Genomic DNA, 15,692 nt, shown 5'->3' with positions numbered 1-15,692 from the left:
TAAAACATTGATTTCTGTCATTTTAAATTCCATCATTTATGAATTCCTTTGTACTTTGGACCTAATTACCTCGTTCCGACACATCCCAAAGATACTGACCGTGCCATGTCGGGCCTTATTTAAACAGGCCATGCTCGTACTGTGTCAGGTCAGCCCGGTCCGTTTGACACCTCAGATGGAGGTGACGCAGTCTTGAAATGAATGCGTTTAGTTTAAATTTCCCTTAATTAAGTTGAGCCTGCAGTGTCCTGTTTCATATTTTAGTTGTATACAAACTATAGCATGTTTAAGGATAAGAAGCCCTGTAGTAATTTTATTTATAAAAAAAATTAAAACAACAATTTTTCTAAGTCCACTGAGGGTGGACATTTTAGAGACAATTATGTTCTGGAAATGTCATGCTTAACCATATTGCTCCCGTACACATAAATTACACCGAACAGAAATGATAAAAGCGAAAGGGTCATGTCCAAAGCCTCACCATGTTCACTAACAAACAAGGTCAAAGGAAGTGTAATTTCTGAGGGGCATCCTAGACCTAGCAGTGCTGCTACAGCCATTCTTAAGAGTCTATACAGAAATTACCCTAATCAACCAGCAGTTAATGAATTGATATGCACACAAAATATGCGTTTTACTGAATCAAGGGGGCACCACAGAGAAAGAACTTTAAAGCTCGACCACACTACAGTAGGGGAGGGGTGACGAACACGCAAGCAACATGAATCACAAGTTGCCCAGCTACAAAAGGCTTGGGAATGAAGGTGTACTCTATTGCTGTTTTTCTGGTTTGCCTGAAGACTCCCCTTTGTTATTGTTATTTGCAGGAGCCACTGGGGCAGGTGTTGAACGCTCTGACTGCGAAAACCGAATCAAAATCTGCATAAGGACAGTAACAACGCCCAAACCCAATGCTGAAAATGCAATACCCTTCCATGAGGATAGAAGCGAAGACCAGTAGAGGAACTTTAGAGCCCCCAAAATAAGCAAACAGGCCCAAGCTGTAACAACCTGCACTAAGCATGAGTTAATTAGCAGTACTTACAAGACACCCCCAGTTACCTGAATATAGAGAAAAGGTAACACAGTAATAAATAAAAAATGGAGTGGCAAGATGGGTAATTTTTAAGAGCACGTATCCCACCAAAAGAGACTTTGGCGGCCGACCAGTAACTTTCAATTGTTGATCGCCAAAAGTTTGCTCTACTGTGTGTTTGTCCAACAATGCATCCTAGTATATGAAAAACAAACAAGAAGACCATCAAAATTAGGACATTAATACATGAATTATTGGAAGCAAAACCCGATTAGTCAGTTCAATTTGATTCAAGAATATATGTGCAAAATACATCTTAATCTTTTCCCTTCATTTTCCAGGTGCATGTATTTCACATATGATTCCGGAAATGCCAAGAACACAACCATGCAACACATTATATAGTAGTCACCTTGGCAACAAATATATCTTTACACCATTGTGCAACAGCCTCATCAGTTTGAGGCAAATCCCTCATTACATGCCGCTTGATGTGCACATGCACCTGCAAGAGAGTAACAACCAGGGCAGGCAAGTTTGTATCAGCCAAAAACCCAGATATAAAAAGGGCAGCTCAGTGCACAGGGCTGCTGCCAATCCATATGATTCAATCAGTAATCACTAACATAAACAATTTCAAATTTTGTAATCATAAAAAGCATTCAGCACAATTTCAAGACCCTCTGAAAGTCAAATGAATGTACAATGCAAATCTAGCATTATCACAGTAAGTAGAAAAGCTTCAAATTATGTAGTTGACATTCAGAGTTGACACAAAGCACTTGTTACTACCCAAGCGAGGAGCACGAGCCATTGAAAACTCCTCACAGATACCAAAGGACCCACAATGTTAAAAAAAAAACATAAAACAAAATCATTGCCCTTTGCCCTTTTTACTCCCAGAACATTTGAAGAACATGCTCAATGAAGAAATATGCCAACTAGTGATTCAAAACCACAAGGTATAAGAGAATTGAAAATGCAAAAATGATCACAGTTTCACTACTCGCATTGCACATCACACCACAACTATCTGGACAGATGTTTCTTAGAATGCCTTACGTAAACAAGCCACATGAGTGTACTCAATTAAACAAAAATGTGCATTTAACATTCTGTGTCAGTTCTACATGTGAATTTAACGCTCAAACCTACATGCACTTGCTACAATTAAACAACTTACACAGCCTTTTTTAAAATCTCAAGTAAGGCAGGCTTACCACAGAAGGTCGCCCCTCAAAGAGTCTTAGCATTGTTGGTGCAGGTGAACTTTTAGGAATAGCCACTGTTACATCATAAATGGCTGGAGCAAATGAGCGCATCTGACTCACAGCGGTGACAAAACCCTGAAAGAAACAAGAGTTTTACTAGATAAGCCAAAACCACGTGTAATAGGGAATAATGGCCTGTTGTAAAGGAGGATTCCAGAACGTTATACTTTCTTATGCAGATGGGAATTCTGTAACCAGCCAGGAGATGGAGAAGGCATTCCAAGAAAATTATTATTATTGTTTTCTTAAAGTAGTATGAGAAAATGCAACGGGAATTTTACCTTAGTACGAGGAATCAAAACATTTCTAGGGACAGGAAGCCCTGTTGCGGCTGCATATTCTTGAGCTGCTAAAAGCTTTGCCTGTGTAAAACGAGTGCCTTCTACAAACAGAGCCAACCAAAAGGGCTGAGGGAAGTCCTTCAGCCGTTGAACACCTGACTGCAGATTTATTACCACAATAAGCAAATGAGATCAGCAAGGTTACTCCAAAAGTAGACATTTTAACGTATCGCATATGGACAGCTAGGTTAGAAAAGAAATGTCCCCATTCAAAGTGCAAGGCTAATCCTAATCCTAATCCCCTTTTACTCAAGTCTAACAATGGCTCCTGTTTGGTTTCAAGGAAATGTGATAGTAATGAAAATTCAGTAAATAAAAAACAATAATAAAAAATTAAGTCAAAGTGTCAACTTATGGATAAATGTTACGTATTGTCTCAGTCAATATATTTGGGTCTCGGAAAGACTCAACGTCGTATAAGTTTCTTCCTCCTATTATGAAAAGGGTGTCTCTTATAAAGCAATCACATTTGGGAAGAACCAAAATTAAGTATTGTTGAAAGACCTGGTGATTTGGTATCTCTTTTACTTTCTATTCTTTTCTTTTTTTCTTTTTCATTAGTCATTTACTTTCTAACAACCATACTCATTTATCCTTCCTATTATTTCCCATCGAACTTTAGGGTTACAGAAACTATGAATCTTTCTTTTATCTAAACCTCTTCTAATTGCCAGTTTTCTACCACCTATGACCACAATAATCATAGGCAACAACTCACCTTCTTTTGTCCTACATCAACATGGTAGCCGAGCCAAAACATTCTCTATGTTCTTCAAAATTTCCCATTTCTTCAAGTAAAATGGTTATAAATTCAGAACTTTCATCTAGATTTAAGGATTTGTCTGGCACTCAGTGAGTTGATTGAAAAAAGAAATCAGTTCATTGAAAAATAGTTGTAGTGGTAGGAAAAATGGAAACATCAATTTGTTACATACAGCCCCTAAGCAAGAAGAACCTAGACTCTTTGTGGAAGAGAAGTGTGAGAAATTGGAAGTTAGTGAATTATATGGAGACAAAAACCCTGAAGCATTTCTCAATTAGCCACATGGCTTAGCTTTTTAGGTGGCCTCTCTTGGCAGATGAGTGAAACCTCTTTTCTTTAGAGAGTTTGGAGGAAAAAAGAACTATCGAACTAATTATGCAGTCATTAAAATTTAGGAGATATCAAAATGACTATGAAGTTCATCTACAACACACTACTTCTTATCAACTAATTACAAGCAACGAGTTCACATACAATTCTCAGAATTGGTGCTAGGAAGTCTATTTTGAAGATATACCGTCTGATTCTTTAGCTTGGTTACAAAACCTGACCTCAATGCAATGAAGATATTTACGATATCTATGTCCAGATTGGTTATCAAATTGAACAAGAATATAAAGGAGAGATTCCTTAAGAGTTTCATGAGAAAGCAAAACTCTCTAGTGTAAAGAACAACTTAAATGTGCCTGTGTATATCATATGTATATAAAATATGTAGATAAACAACCATACACCAATACCTTTAATGTGCCTTCATCTTTGGCCCAGCTTCTTTCCAAGAAAAGATACTCAGAAAACCACATTGACCACCCTATGACCTGCATGTAGAAGGCATGCCATTTACTGACAAGAAATAAGGAACGCCCAAAAATAAGGCAAATGAGAATGCTTATGTTAAATGAAATGTAGACTGGATGATAAAAGTGGGGCCACAATACAACATTTGCAGCAAAACCCCAAACCCGCAACTATTACATGAAAATGTATCAAATTAAATTTTTAATAAAGTCTATAATAAAATTGCAATATGGTCTGAAATTAAGTATTCAATGACATCTAAACTTCTAACTATTAATACCTCAGGATCATACCAGACTCACAAACTTCAAATTTTAAAATCTTATCTAAGTTGTTAAGGTTATAAACTAATCTCATTTAAGAAAAGATTACAAAAAAAAAAAAAAAAAAAAGACTAAAGGACCCCTTGTGGGGCCAACTCTGCATTGTTGTTTAATGATCTGAACCATATGTTTTCTCTCCATTCAAGAATCATCCTGGTAAAAATTGGCCCAATCGAAAACCACCTAACCATCTGATTATCATTACGATTATTTAGGGTTTACCAGAAACACTGTTTTGGTCTATTTATTTGATCACAATTCGACGTTTTAATGATTTTTTATTACGCTATTTTTTCACAAGGATTACTCCTGAATGGAGTCTTAAGAAAATAAATGGCTCAGATATTGAACTACAATTAACAGTAGGTCCCACAAGGGATCCCATTTGTTTGCATTCCTCAATGGAAAAAGCGTCTATGTATGCAATGTCTTCTTGTCAAGACAATGTGGCAACCTAAGATGCTTATGTTATCACACTATGAATCTAGACCACACGTTCAAGCAAGAATCAGCATGATATAGAAAATATCCCTTCTCCATGTAGACACAAACAATGCATATATGTGTGTGTGTGTGTGTGTGTGTGTGTGTGTGTGTGTGTGAACTTAACAGTTTCTGACTTAAAAGCTTCATCTCCACATGCTGACAGGACATCTTAGGGTGGAACATACCGGAAGGAATTTTGATGATTTCTTCATTACAGCTAAGGAGCTTCCAAGGCAACCTGACCGCTGCATGAGTACATTTAGTTCTAAATCAGCAGCATAAAAAAATATAGCACAGCACTAGTCTATATTGTGAACAACTTTTACAAGCACATGTGAATAAATCTCAAATACAACTTTTGTGTGCCTCTACAAATATAATGTAAGCATATCATGAAAACAAACTAACAGATAAAAAAGTACTTTTTGATAATTTATTATATGTATGAATATAAACAGGTTTCTGATATATATATATATATTTGTGCATCATGCATGTGACTGAACTATGATACATAAACAGTGTACCTGAGCCAGAACCCATCCAACAAGCCAATCAATATCACTTCTATGATTGCATATGACAAGTGCATGTTCTTTACCTAGAAAATAAGAAACATGAGCAGATAAATGAACTCTCCTGCATTATTTTGAAAAGGACAATATATACTTAGTCCTAGGCACAAAAACATCAAACAAGAGAGAAAGTTTAAGCCTTACCCATTGAATTAAAGGTTTCATGGTCTGTGTATACTTGAATCTGCAGGAAAAAAAAACAAAGGGGGTTAACTAAATCAAGATTCAGTTAAGTGGACATGGAAAAAAAATAAATTATGGTTCAACTTCGAGTTAAGTGGGCCTTCATATATATAACTTTTCTAGAGGTTCTATATAAATAGGTAAATAAATAGGATGTGTATGCTATTCACCTTTCCATGTTCCTATACTAAAGGTTTTCAACTGTACTGGAAATATAACGACCCAGTAATGCACTCTCCATATTAGTGTGATACCCCACTAGACATATTAGGATATCTTAATCTCTCACTATTCTTTTTTTTCTTGATAAGTTACTCTCTCTCACCACCTTGAAACGGATAAAAAAGACAGTGCACTGTTGCCCTTGGTCTGATAAAACACAAGTAAATTTGTAACCAATCGCCTCTCTCTACCCCCAAAAAGAAAAATATGCAACCAAAACCTAGTTTAGGAATTGATAGCATTTTAGGGATTTATAAAAGCTTATGAGAAGAAAATTTGATCCACATGCTTTGATTTCCTCCTTCAGCATTACATCTTCTAGTCTTTCTTATGGTAGCAATTGCTGCTTTGAATCTTTCAAAAGCCAGCAATTACCTCAATAATTGGTTCGTACAATTTGTATGGGCAAAGATTTTTTTGAAAAATACTTAGTTACAAGCTAGCAGAATAAGTGGGAAAGCACTTAAAAAATGCTCAACATATATTAACTTATTTGCACTTCAAGGAAGTTAAATCAATCAAAACCGCTAAAATCACACGATATGGGGGGCTAGCTAATACCTTAACACCTGCCCACCAATCAATGAGCCACACCAGCTCCAGCCACAATAATTCTGCCACCACTCTGTTTATCCTTCTGTATAAATTCTTAGACACGGGCCGAATAAGAATGAAGCAAATCGCCTGAAACAATGGACCAAGTATGCTAAACAGATTAAAACCTCAAAAGAAAAGAAAATGATTCAATCGATATGATAATTGAACAGAAAAAAAAGAAAAAAAGTGAACTCCTAAATCTCAAATTTTAACTCAGTTTCGAACAATATAATTAAGCTCAATGGGCTCAACAGCATGTGAGATTCAAAAACGAAGTTCTAGAGTTTCGTTTCATCCCCAATTGTTCTCCGAAATCATTGGAATTATACAGGCCAGATTAGAAAGTAGAAACAAAGCCGAGATTCACATGCACGCTGAGAGACGTACGCTGCCCAAAGAACCCCTTGAGAAAGAACAAAACCATAAGGCTAAAATCAATCACTATAAGCAACTTATACTGAACCCCCGGAAAGGAAAGAAGCAAAACCCTCGTAAAATACAGCCCAAAAATTACGAAATCAATTGCAAAAAGATACTGAAAAATGAGTGAACCAAAAACCAAATCTACGCAATTACGAAAATAAAATCCAGAACCATGAAGAGAAAAGCGAGAAGGAGGTGTTTACCTGAATGAGATTGACAACGAGGCCTGAGATGAAGAAGAGCAGGCCCAGTGGGACGACGACAGCTGCAGCAACAATCGGCATGGCCCAAAACCCACAAAGAGGATAGAACGAATTTCACAACACACACAGATTTCAAAATTTCAAATTCCCAAGTGCTCAAAAAGGAATGAAAATTCTTATTTGGAGTTGAATTTAAATTAGAGATTTAACGAGCGAGCCCTATGAAGGCAAGTATCCGGAACTCAGGCACTGTGAGTGAAACGTGTTTGTGAAAATGCGTCACAGAAATGTTGCGCTCTTTAAATGCCGATTCTCATATAATATAACAAGGGAATGAGAAGCACGGCAGTGTGTGAGAAATGGGCTTTCTTTTCTTTTCTGGTTTTGCAATAAAACTCTACGTATTTATTTCTTGAGCTACTCCTTCCTTGGGCTGATAACCAACAAGAGTGGGCATAATATGGTTGGCTTGAATCTCATTGTTGATGGGGTTGATGGGGTTGATGGGGGGTTGGTGGGTCCATGGCCCACATCTTATGAATTTTATCCCAAATAATCAAATATTTGATTTCTTATGCGATCGATGAATCAGATAGTAGATAACAACTTTAAATGCCACACTATTTAGCAACAAGACATGTGAGTTGGCAAATTTTTTTTTTTTTTTCTAATACGGTACACGGATGGTTCCAATTAGGGGTGGGCACGGTCCGGATTAGTTCGGTTTTACTCTCAAACCACAGCTGAACCAATAAGAAAATGACAATCCGATTTAGTTTGGATTAGCCTAAAACCATAATGAAAATCGAACCAATCCAAACCAAAGTGGTTTGGATTGGTTCGGCCGGTTTGTGCCTAACACAAAACCATGCATTTTTCAACCTGCTCTTACATTATAATGCTAACATTTTGCCATTATATCATTCCATTTCATCAAAGGCTAACACAACAACATTCCATTTAATCAAAAGCTGTCCAATTTCCAGCATGCATCTAAGTTCACAATTTCCATCAAAACAAACATTCTAAAGTTCATAAGAAATGAATACAAGATGATAAAACTAAGAAATGAAAGGCTGCCCAAAATACAAGTTCATAATTTCCATTTAATCAAAAGCTGTCTAGTTTCCAGCATGCATCTAAGTTCATAATTTCCATCAAAACAAACTTTCTAAAGTTCATAAGAAATGAATACAAGATGATAAAACCAAGAAATGAAAGGCTGACCAAAATACAAGTTGATAATTTCCATTTAATTAAAGGCTGCCCAGTTTCCAACATGTCCTCATACTGCACATAAAAGTAGTTTCAATCAACACAAATTTTAGGATACAAGATGATCAAAATAAGAAATGAATAAGAAAATTACCATAACTGCAAGGTTGTGCATCAATAGAGAATCAATCAGTGAAAATGTGCACAGCCGCATTAACATTTGATCTCCTCATTTCTATATAAGAAATATACATAATCAATATTTAGCTTCAGCACAATAAAACTCACACATTATAAGCAATTAATTGAGAAAAATAGATATACCTGACTCAATGGTTTCATAAAACTCCATCTCCTCAATGGTGGGCTCAACTTTTAAAGAAATTGAAGTGGACTTCAACCAATTTTGTGTACAAATTAAAGCCTCAACCATATCAGGACTCAAGAAACTACGAAATGAGTTAATTGTTCTCCCTCCAGTGCTAAAAGTAGATTATGAGGCAACTGTAGAGACTGGAATTGCAAGCACATCTCTTGCAATGGCCGCTAAATCTGGATATTTAGAAGCATTCACCCTCCACCAATTTAAAATATCAAAGTGTTTAATATCTTGTTTTGCAGCATCCGGCAAATATCTATCTATCTCATGAGATAAAACCACTGCATCTTTATCTTCTTGTCTCCTTTTCCACTTTTCATTCATAGCCTTTTTCCTATCACCTCCAAAGCTTGAGGAGTTAGAACTATCAGTAACTATGCTGCTGCCAATACTTGAGGATGTAGTAGAACTACTACAACTTTGAGTTGGATTACTAACGAAACCTGCCTCGTACAGCCCATAAAGTTTAAACAAAAAATCTTTCACACCAACTGTCTTCTCGGCAACATAAGCATCATTTTCCACATACAAATCAGCAATATGCATTGATAAATTGTCCAATTTATACCTAGGATCAAGAACAACAACTATCAGCAAGAATTGGTTCACACTATCAAGTGATCCCCAATACTTGTCATATTTCAATTTCATATTTTGAGCCATGTTAGATAGAAGAGGATTGCCTACTACACTCATTTTTGCCAATTCACAATCAATTGCAAATAAGTCATGAAAAATAGTATGGGCTGTGGCATGCAAAGTGGCACTACACCTCAAAGTAAAGTCATAAAAACATTTTAAAAACTTGACAAAGACAACAACATTTGCCCAATCCTCCTCAACTGGTGGCATAATCCCTCTACCAAAGTAGCTTTTAAAATGTCCATCCTCATCTTCCAACCTAGAAAAAGCCTTTTTAAATTTCAAAGCAGCTTCTAGCATCATGTAGGTGGAATTCCACCTAGTTGGCACATCCAAGACACCCAAGCCTTTACAATCAATCTTATCTTTTCAATGCAAGATTTAAAAGTTTCTAATCTTTGGGGGGGGGGGGGGGAAGATCTTACATACATGACAGCATCACGAATACTCTTAACAGAATTATGCAACTCTTTCAAACCATCGGTTACAATGAGATTTACAATATGAGCACAACATCTCATATGTAAGTGGACACCTTCTAACAACAAACCTCCATTCGACCAATCCTTCATCCTACTTTGCAAATAAGATACAGCTTTATCATTTGCAGATGCATTATCTAGGGTAATTGTGAGTACCCTCTCTATACCCCAATCAATCAAACACTTCTCAATAAGTCTGCCAATTGTCCTACCCTTGTGATTTTGAATTACGCAGAAATTCAACACACGCTTATGCAACATCCAATCACCATCTAGGAAATGTGCAGTGAGAACCATATAGTTTATATTTTGGACAGAAGTCCATGTGTCAGTAGTAGGGCAAACTCTATATGCAGCTAACTTTGCTTTCAAAGTTGCTTTTCATCATAGTAAAGTGCAAGCAATCTCTAGCAAGTGTTCTACGAGATGGCGGTATAAACCTAGGGCATGCAACACTACAAAAGTGATGAAACCCTTCTCCATCTACGAAACTAAATGGCAACTCATCAATAATAACTATCCTAAGACATGCTTTCCTAGATTCTTCCTTATTAAATCCCGTTGCCCCAAGAGCAGTAATACTTCCAGATTGGTCCTTGGCAAAAGTTAGGACCTTTTGGTTTGAACCAGGCACCCTATATGGGTATTTTTTGTGTGCATAAATTAGTAATATGAGTTCTCAAACTTGATGTCCCACAAGTTGCTGGATCATATTTATAGTCAACAGTTTTGCAATACTTGCATCTAACCCTAATAGGTTTAGAAGGATTACCAGTTTGATATTGTTCAAAGTGATTCCATACCTCACTTCAATACTACAAAATAGTTAAACAACGACACAAAATAGACGACGTTGCATCTATAAACCATCGTCATGTTTTAAAAGACGACAGTTTTATAAAACCGTCGTTGTATATTACCTTACACACTGCTAAAATGGGTTTGATTTTAAAAACACGACGCTTGTCAATTAACAAGCGTCATCTTTCAAAATGCGCTAAACGAAAAGCGGCACTTAAGGGAATTCGCGATTTAAATATTCAGATTTCTCCCCATTGCTCGAAAAAATCTCTCCCTCCTTTTGAAACCCTCAACAACTCTCTGGATCTCCCTCAACCCTCTTAAACACTCCTTCTCACCTCTGAAGCACTCATCTCTATAATGTTCACTACCATCGTCACCAAGCTTGCTAGCGTAGGAATCGGAGTTTGCGATTTAACATTCTAGGCCACTTGAGCCCCTTGGATGCCATCGACACCGTGCTCGCTGGCATAGGAGGTCACAATCTCTTCCTCTTCTTCTTCTCTCTAGCTATGGTTTCATTGTATGCATCAATTTAGGGTTCTTCAAGTTGGACTAGTTTTTATCAATTAATTTTTGGGGGTTAGGGTTTTCGATGTCTGATTTTTGGTTTAATAATTCGTGTCCGATGCGATTAGTATCAGATCTAGTTGGATCGTCGACATGCCTCGACTCCGGCTGAGGAAGAGAAGCCGGACAAATATGAAATTCCACCATCCCCTGCTCCCCCCCACCCCCCAATACAAGGCTAAGCTTGATGAGTCCAAAGCTTTTGCTGTTATTGAGGGTAAATTTCTCCAAATCTCCCTTACTTTATTGAACTTTGTTTTTGTTAAAGATATAACTTCTATATGCTTGGCTGTGAGAATATGATTTTCCTATTCTTGATGTCTTGGGACTTGTTTGAAATATATGTTCTGTTTGTAAATGGAAGATCCTATACACAAACATGAGAGACTTTGTTCTCAGCACTGTTCTCAGCTCTTCCTTGTCCATGGTTCTGCTGCCCAAGTACATTGGTGGCCTAAAGACCATTGGTGTGCATAAAAAATACAACAACCACAAATTTGGATACAAATTTGGATTTTACCCATCCTCACTGAGGAATTAAAACCATCTTCACTTTGGGTCTTGATCGGTTCATAATTGTATATCATTTTGTACCCTTCTAGCTTATGATTTGGTTATGTTTTTGAGTTAAACTTGTGCTTTTAATCCTTTTTGTGTTTATCTTTCAGCTTTAGGTAACAATGATGGCTTTTGATAGGAAATGATGCAATCCATGCATGTTAAAGCCTGATTTGGATAAAGGGAAGAAGTGCTTAAAGACAAACTCAATTTTGGCTACAGCCCCCTGCCAGTCCAGTTTCGTAGGTCATATTGTAAGCTTTGTTTCAGCAACCTACATAGCTCGGATGAGGCAACATTCTTCATGAATGTTGTTTCAATGGGTGTGTACTATAACATATCCAAAATTCAGTCCCATTGGATAAATATGGAGGCTGTTACCTAGCAAACACAGAGCCATGCTCAGGATGGATTTTATCAGCGCGCAAAATGAGTTAGCAATTTGTTTTGGCCTTAACTTCCTCCTCCGACCTTGGATTGGCCCAAATGATATATGGCTGGAAAGAAGACATTCTGAACTTCAAGTTTGAGTGCTTAAAGTCTTAATTTGCTTAAGTGAAGCCCAATTTGTAAGCCCTTGAAGTTGCTGGTCATGCTGACCTCAGGATGAGCTATTGTTTCTGGTTGGAAGCTTGGTCATGGTGAGCTAGGCATGAGCTATTGAGCTGGTTGGAAGCTTGGTCATGGTGACATGAAGATGAGCTAGGGCTGCTGGTGGGATTTATTGGTGAAGTGCATCAACCAATTCATATTTTCTAATACAAGTGTTGTATGCATTAGCCATATCAAATTCAGATTTTCACTTCCCCTAGGCCTATAAATAAGGATGTTCTCTAAGCTTGTAAACACACCCCAAGGGGGGGAGCTCTCAAACACTTCTCTAGAGCTCCCTTCCCTTCTCTCCCTCAAATTCTCTTAATTTTGCTTTCTAGTTCTCAATTCTAGCTTTCCTTTTGCTTCTTAGTTGTAATTTATTTTTCTTTGTTATGTAAATTCTTTTCTTAAGTTTTCAAGTTGAATTAGTTTCCAAGTTTCAATTATGGTTTTTGTTCTTATTCATTATGCTTATAAGTTAATATGCTAGTTTGAATGATTGATCACCATTTAGGCTTGCATGTTAGCTATCTTGGTTTGAATTAAGAGTATACACCATGCTTTAGTTCGAATTGAACTATGAATAGGAAGAGTATGTATGGACATTCGACAACAGGGATTAGATACATACTTGGTTGTTTAAAATGTTCTTCTATGCTTAATGGGTTCCTAATGCTTAATTTTAGGTTAGACAACAAATGATCAAATTAGGGAATTAGGAACACAAGGTTATGACCACACACCATGGCTTAATCATACTTTAGCTAGAATCAATCCATTAATCTAAATTGAACTTGGGAACTTATTTGCTTGAGTTACTTATTTCTTTCTTCCTTGTTTTATGTTCTTTGTTTTTGTTTCTATTTTGTGTAGGGAAACTAAATTGGATCATTCAATCACCAATCCCTGTGGAATCGACCTCGCACTTACATATGCTATACTACCAACGGTTCGTGCACTTGCGAGTATCACAAGTTGAGGATGCAGCTTAATCCATTTTGGTGCAGCTGAAATCCACACAACAGGTCTAAAGACCAAATTTTGGTTTGTCATAAGGAAGAGTCACTGGCAGAAGGTTGAAGGCTTTGCATCTATTTTGACTTGGCTACTCATGTGCTTCTGGTATATCCTTCTTCCTTCTTTTTATTTTTATTTTTAATCAAGTAGCTTTAACGCTTTGGCATGCTGCTTTGTCTTGTGAATTTGAGCAAACTTGTAGAGTGCCCTTCTTCGTTGTTTAGCAGATTGAGTTGGTGCCCTGTGCGGTGGCCTTGTGTTTATTTCCAAAGTTGGAAATTTAATCTTTGCTTGCACCTTGCACCAAGAGGTCAGTTGTCCTGCAACCTTTGCTTTCATGCTTGAACCTCTTTGCTATTTGTTGTTTTCTATGAGTTATGAAAATCATACAAAATGGGTCTCATGTTTTTCCCTTAGAGACCCCTAGATAAATTAAGCCATCCTTACTTTATCTCCTTTTGTTTGGTTTTGCGCAGACTTGATAGGAAGACTTGACTATATTTCTGTGAGTTCTGTGAGTTCTTATTCTTGTTTTGCATTTTTCCTTTCTTGAATTGTTCTTTAATACTCATCTTGTTTTGCATTGTTCCTTTCTCTCTGCTTGAAAATGTTCGATCTTTGCACATAAACTTCAGCTTCAACTGTACATTCAAATTCTTCATTATTGTCTTAATTTTGTTGGTTTGTTTGCTGAGGAAAAAAAACAAGGAGAAGTGAGATTCTTACTTTGTTGGATCACAAGAAATGGATAACACTACACAACTAAGCCTATGGTAGTATTAGTTTTCAATATAGTTGTGGGGTTGGTTTCTTGGGTTCTTGAATTGATAAATCATTTTCCAATACATTTCTCATCAACCAAACAGAAAGAGTAATTGCTAGGAAAGAATTTCCGCTAATGTTGTTTGTCCTAGTAGAGCTGAAATTTTCTCCTTTTTGTGACTTGCAACTTGCAAATAGTACATCAACTGACTAGATATTAGGGTACTTTTTACACATTTTAGTAGTTGATTTTTCAAATTTGCACATTTTAGTTCTTAAATGTGGTCATTTGTGTTAATGTAACTCTGTATTTAATGTGTGTAGCTAATTATGTTTATATATCTTAATTTGGTTTTAATGGAATTTTTAATGCAGGTTGCTCAAGTGCTTCTCACACTGCCATGCATATTCATTTTCCCAACTGGGTTTGTTATATGGGATTCTATTTCAACTTTTTTATGGGTTGGTGGGAAGCTGGACTGCTTATCTCAACAGTCTGCTATATGTTGAGTACAGAACTAGAAGGGAAAGAGAAAAGGTTGATTTTAGGAACCATGTAATTTAGTATACTCCATTATTTAGGAAGTATGTATGTGATAGGAATAAAGATTGATTAACTATGTAATAATATTGAATCTTCAAGTTTCATGAAATAAACAATTTTTGAGTGTATGTATTCATAAATAAAACAATATAGTCGGAATTCTAGTTAAAATTGTTGTAGACGACGGATTTACAATACAACAGTCGCCTTCATAGCTAATCAACGGCAATTTTTGGGCATTAATTCACATTCAAACATAATGGGAACTTCTTATACGACAGTTTTAATGTAAATCCCGTCATCTATGCATATAATCAATGACCGTTTTTAACACAATACTGTCATCTTTATGTACAATTAATGATGCTTTTTAATAAAATACCAACATCTTTATATTTAAATGACGACAGTTTTAACAAAGTACCGACGTTTTTACCCATAAATAATGACGGTTATTTATAAACCGTCGGTTTTACCCATAAACAACGACAGTTTTTAACAAAAGATTGTCGTCTTTACATCTAATAGACTGCAGTTCTTTCAACAAAAAAAAAAACGTCGTCTTTACATCTAATAGACGACAGTTTTGAGTAAAAGCGTCGTCTTTAGAAATAATAGACGACGGGAATTTACCATCATGGTTTTATGCATCAAAAGATGTCGATTGATTTCACGACAGTTGAAAAACCAGATACACGACGGTGGATTACCGTCATCTATTGTGATTTTTGTAGTAGTGCTTGGTTTCTTAGTCGGGTTTCTCTTTTTTTGGGAAGGTAATGGTGGAAGTTGATCAGATGCACCAGTATGAGCTTCAGAGATCACAATTGCTGGTGCAAGGTGCAAATTCAATCATAGGTGATGGCTGATTAGAAGTAAAACCTTCTTCCACCCCCTGGTTTACCTC

At 36.6% G+C, this 15,692-nt stretch overlaps 1 protein-coding gene across 1 annotated transcript; it reads right to left on the bottom strand.

Moving 5' to 3' along the window:
* Positions 1–285: 285 nt before the first annotated feature.
* LPAT2 (lysophosphatidyl acyltransferase 2) lies at positions 286–7,669 on the bottom strand. The gene is made up of 11 exons (XM_021975790.2): positions 7,222–7,669; positions 6,560–6,682; positions 5,738–5,777; positions 5,546–5,619; positions 5,204–5,263; positions 4,152–4,229; positions 2,589–2,747; positions 2,257–2,382; positions 1,449–1,541; positions 1,145–1,231; positions 286–1,011 (listed from the first exon to the last, which is right to left on the bottom strand). The coding sequence occupies exons 1-11, from the start codon at positions 7,300–7,302 to the stop codon at positions 772–774; spliced, it is 1,161 nt and encodes a 386-aa protein (XP_021831482.1). The 5' UTR covers positions 7,303–7,669; the 3' UTR covers positions 286–771.
* Positions 7,670–15,692: the final 8,023 nt, after the last annotated feature.

The sequence above is a fragment of the Prunus avium genome, chromosome 7 (genome assembly GCF_965620075.1).
Source record: "Prunus avium chromosome 7, drPruAviu1.hap1.1, whole genome shotgun sequence".
Taxonomy (NCBI): domain Eukaryota; kingdom Viridiplantae; phylum Streptophyta; class Magnoliopsida; order Rosales; family Rosaceae; genus Prunus; species Prunus avium.
This window is presented reverse-complemented; position numbering and strand designations above follow the sequence as displayed.

What these genes read in the sequence shown, in the direction of transcription:
- LPAT2 (XM_021975790.2), bottom strand. Translation starts at nt 7,302, where the DNA reads ATGCCGATTGTTGCTGCAGCTGTCGTCGTCCCACTGGGCCTGCTCTTC. An exon ending in TCGTTGTCAATCTCATTCAG is followed by an intron (nt 6,683 to 7,221) that starts GTAAACACCTCC and finishes CCATTGTTTCAG; the next exon opens with GCGATTTGCTTCATTCTTAT. An exon ending in TTGAGGGGCGACCTTCTGTG is followed by an intron (nt 1,542 to 2,256) that starts GTAAGCCTGCCT and finishes ACTCTCTTGCAG; the next exon opens with GTGCATGTGCACATCAAGCG.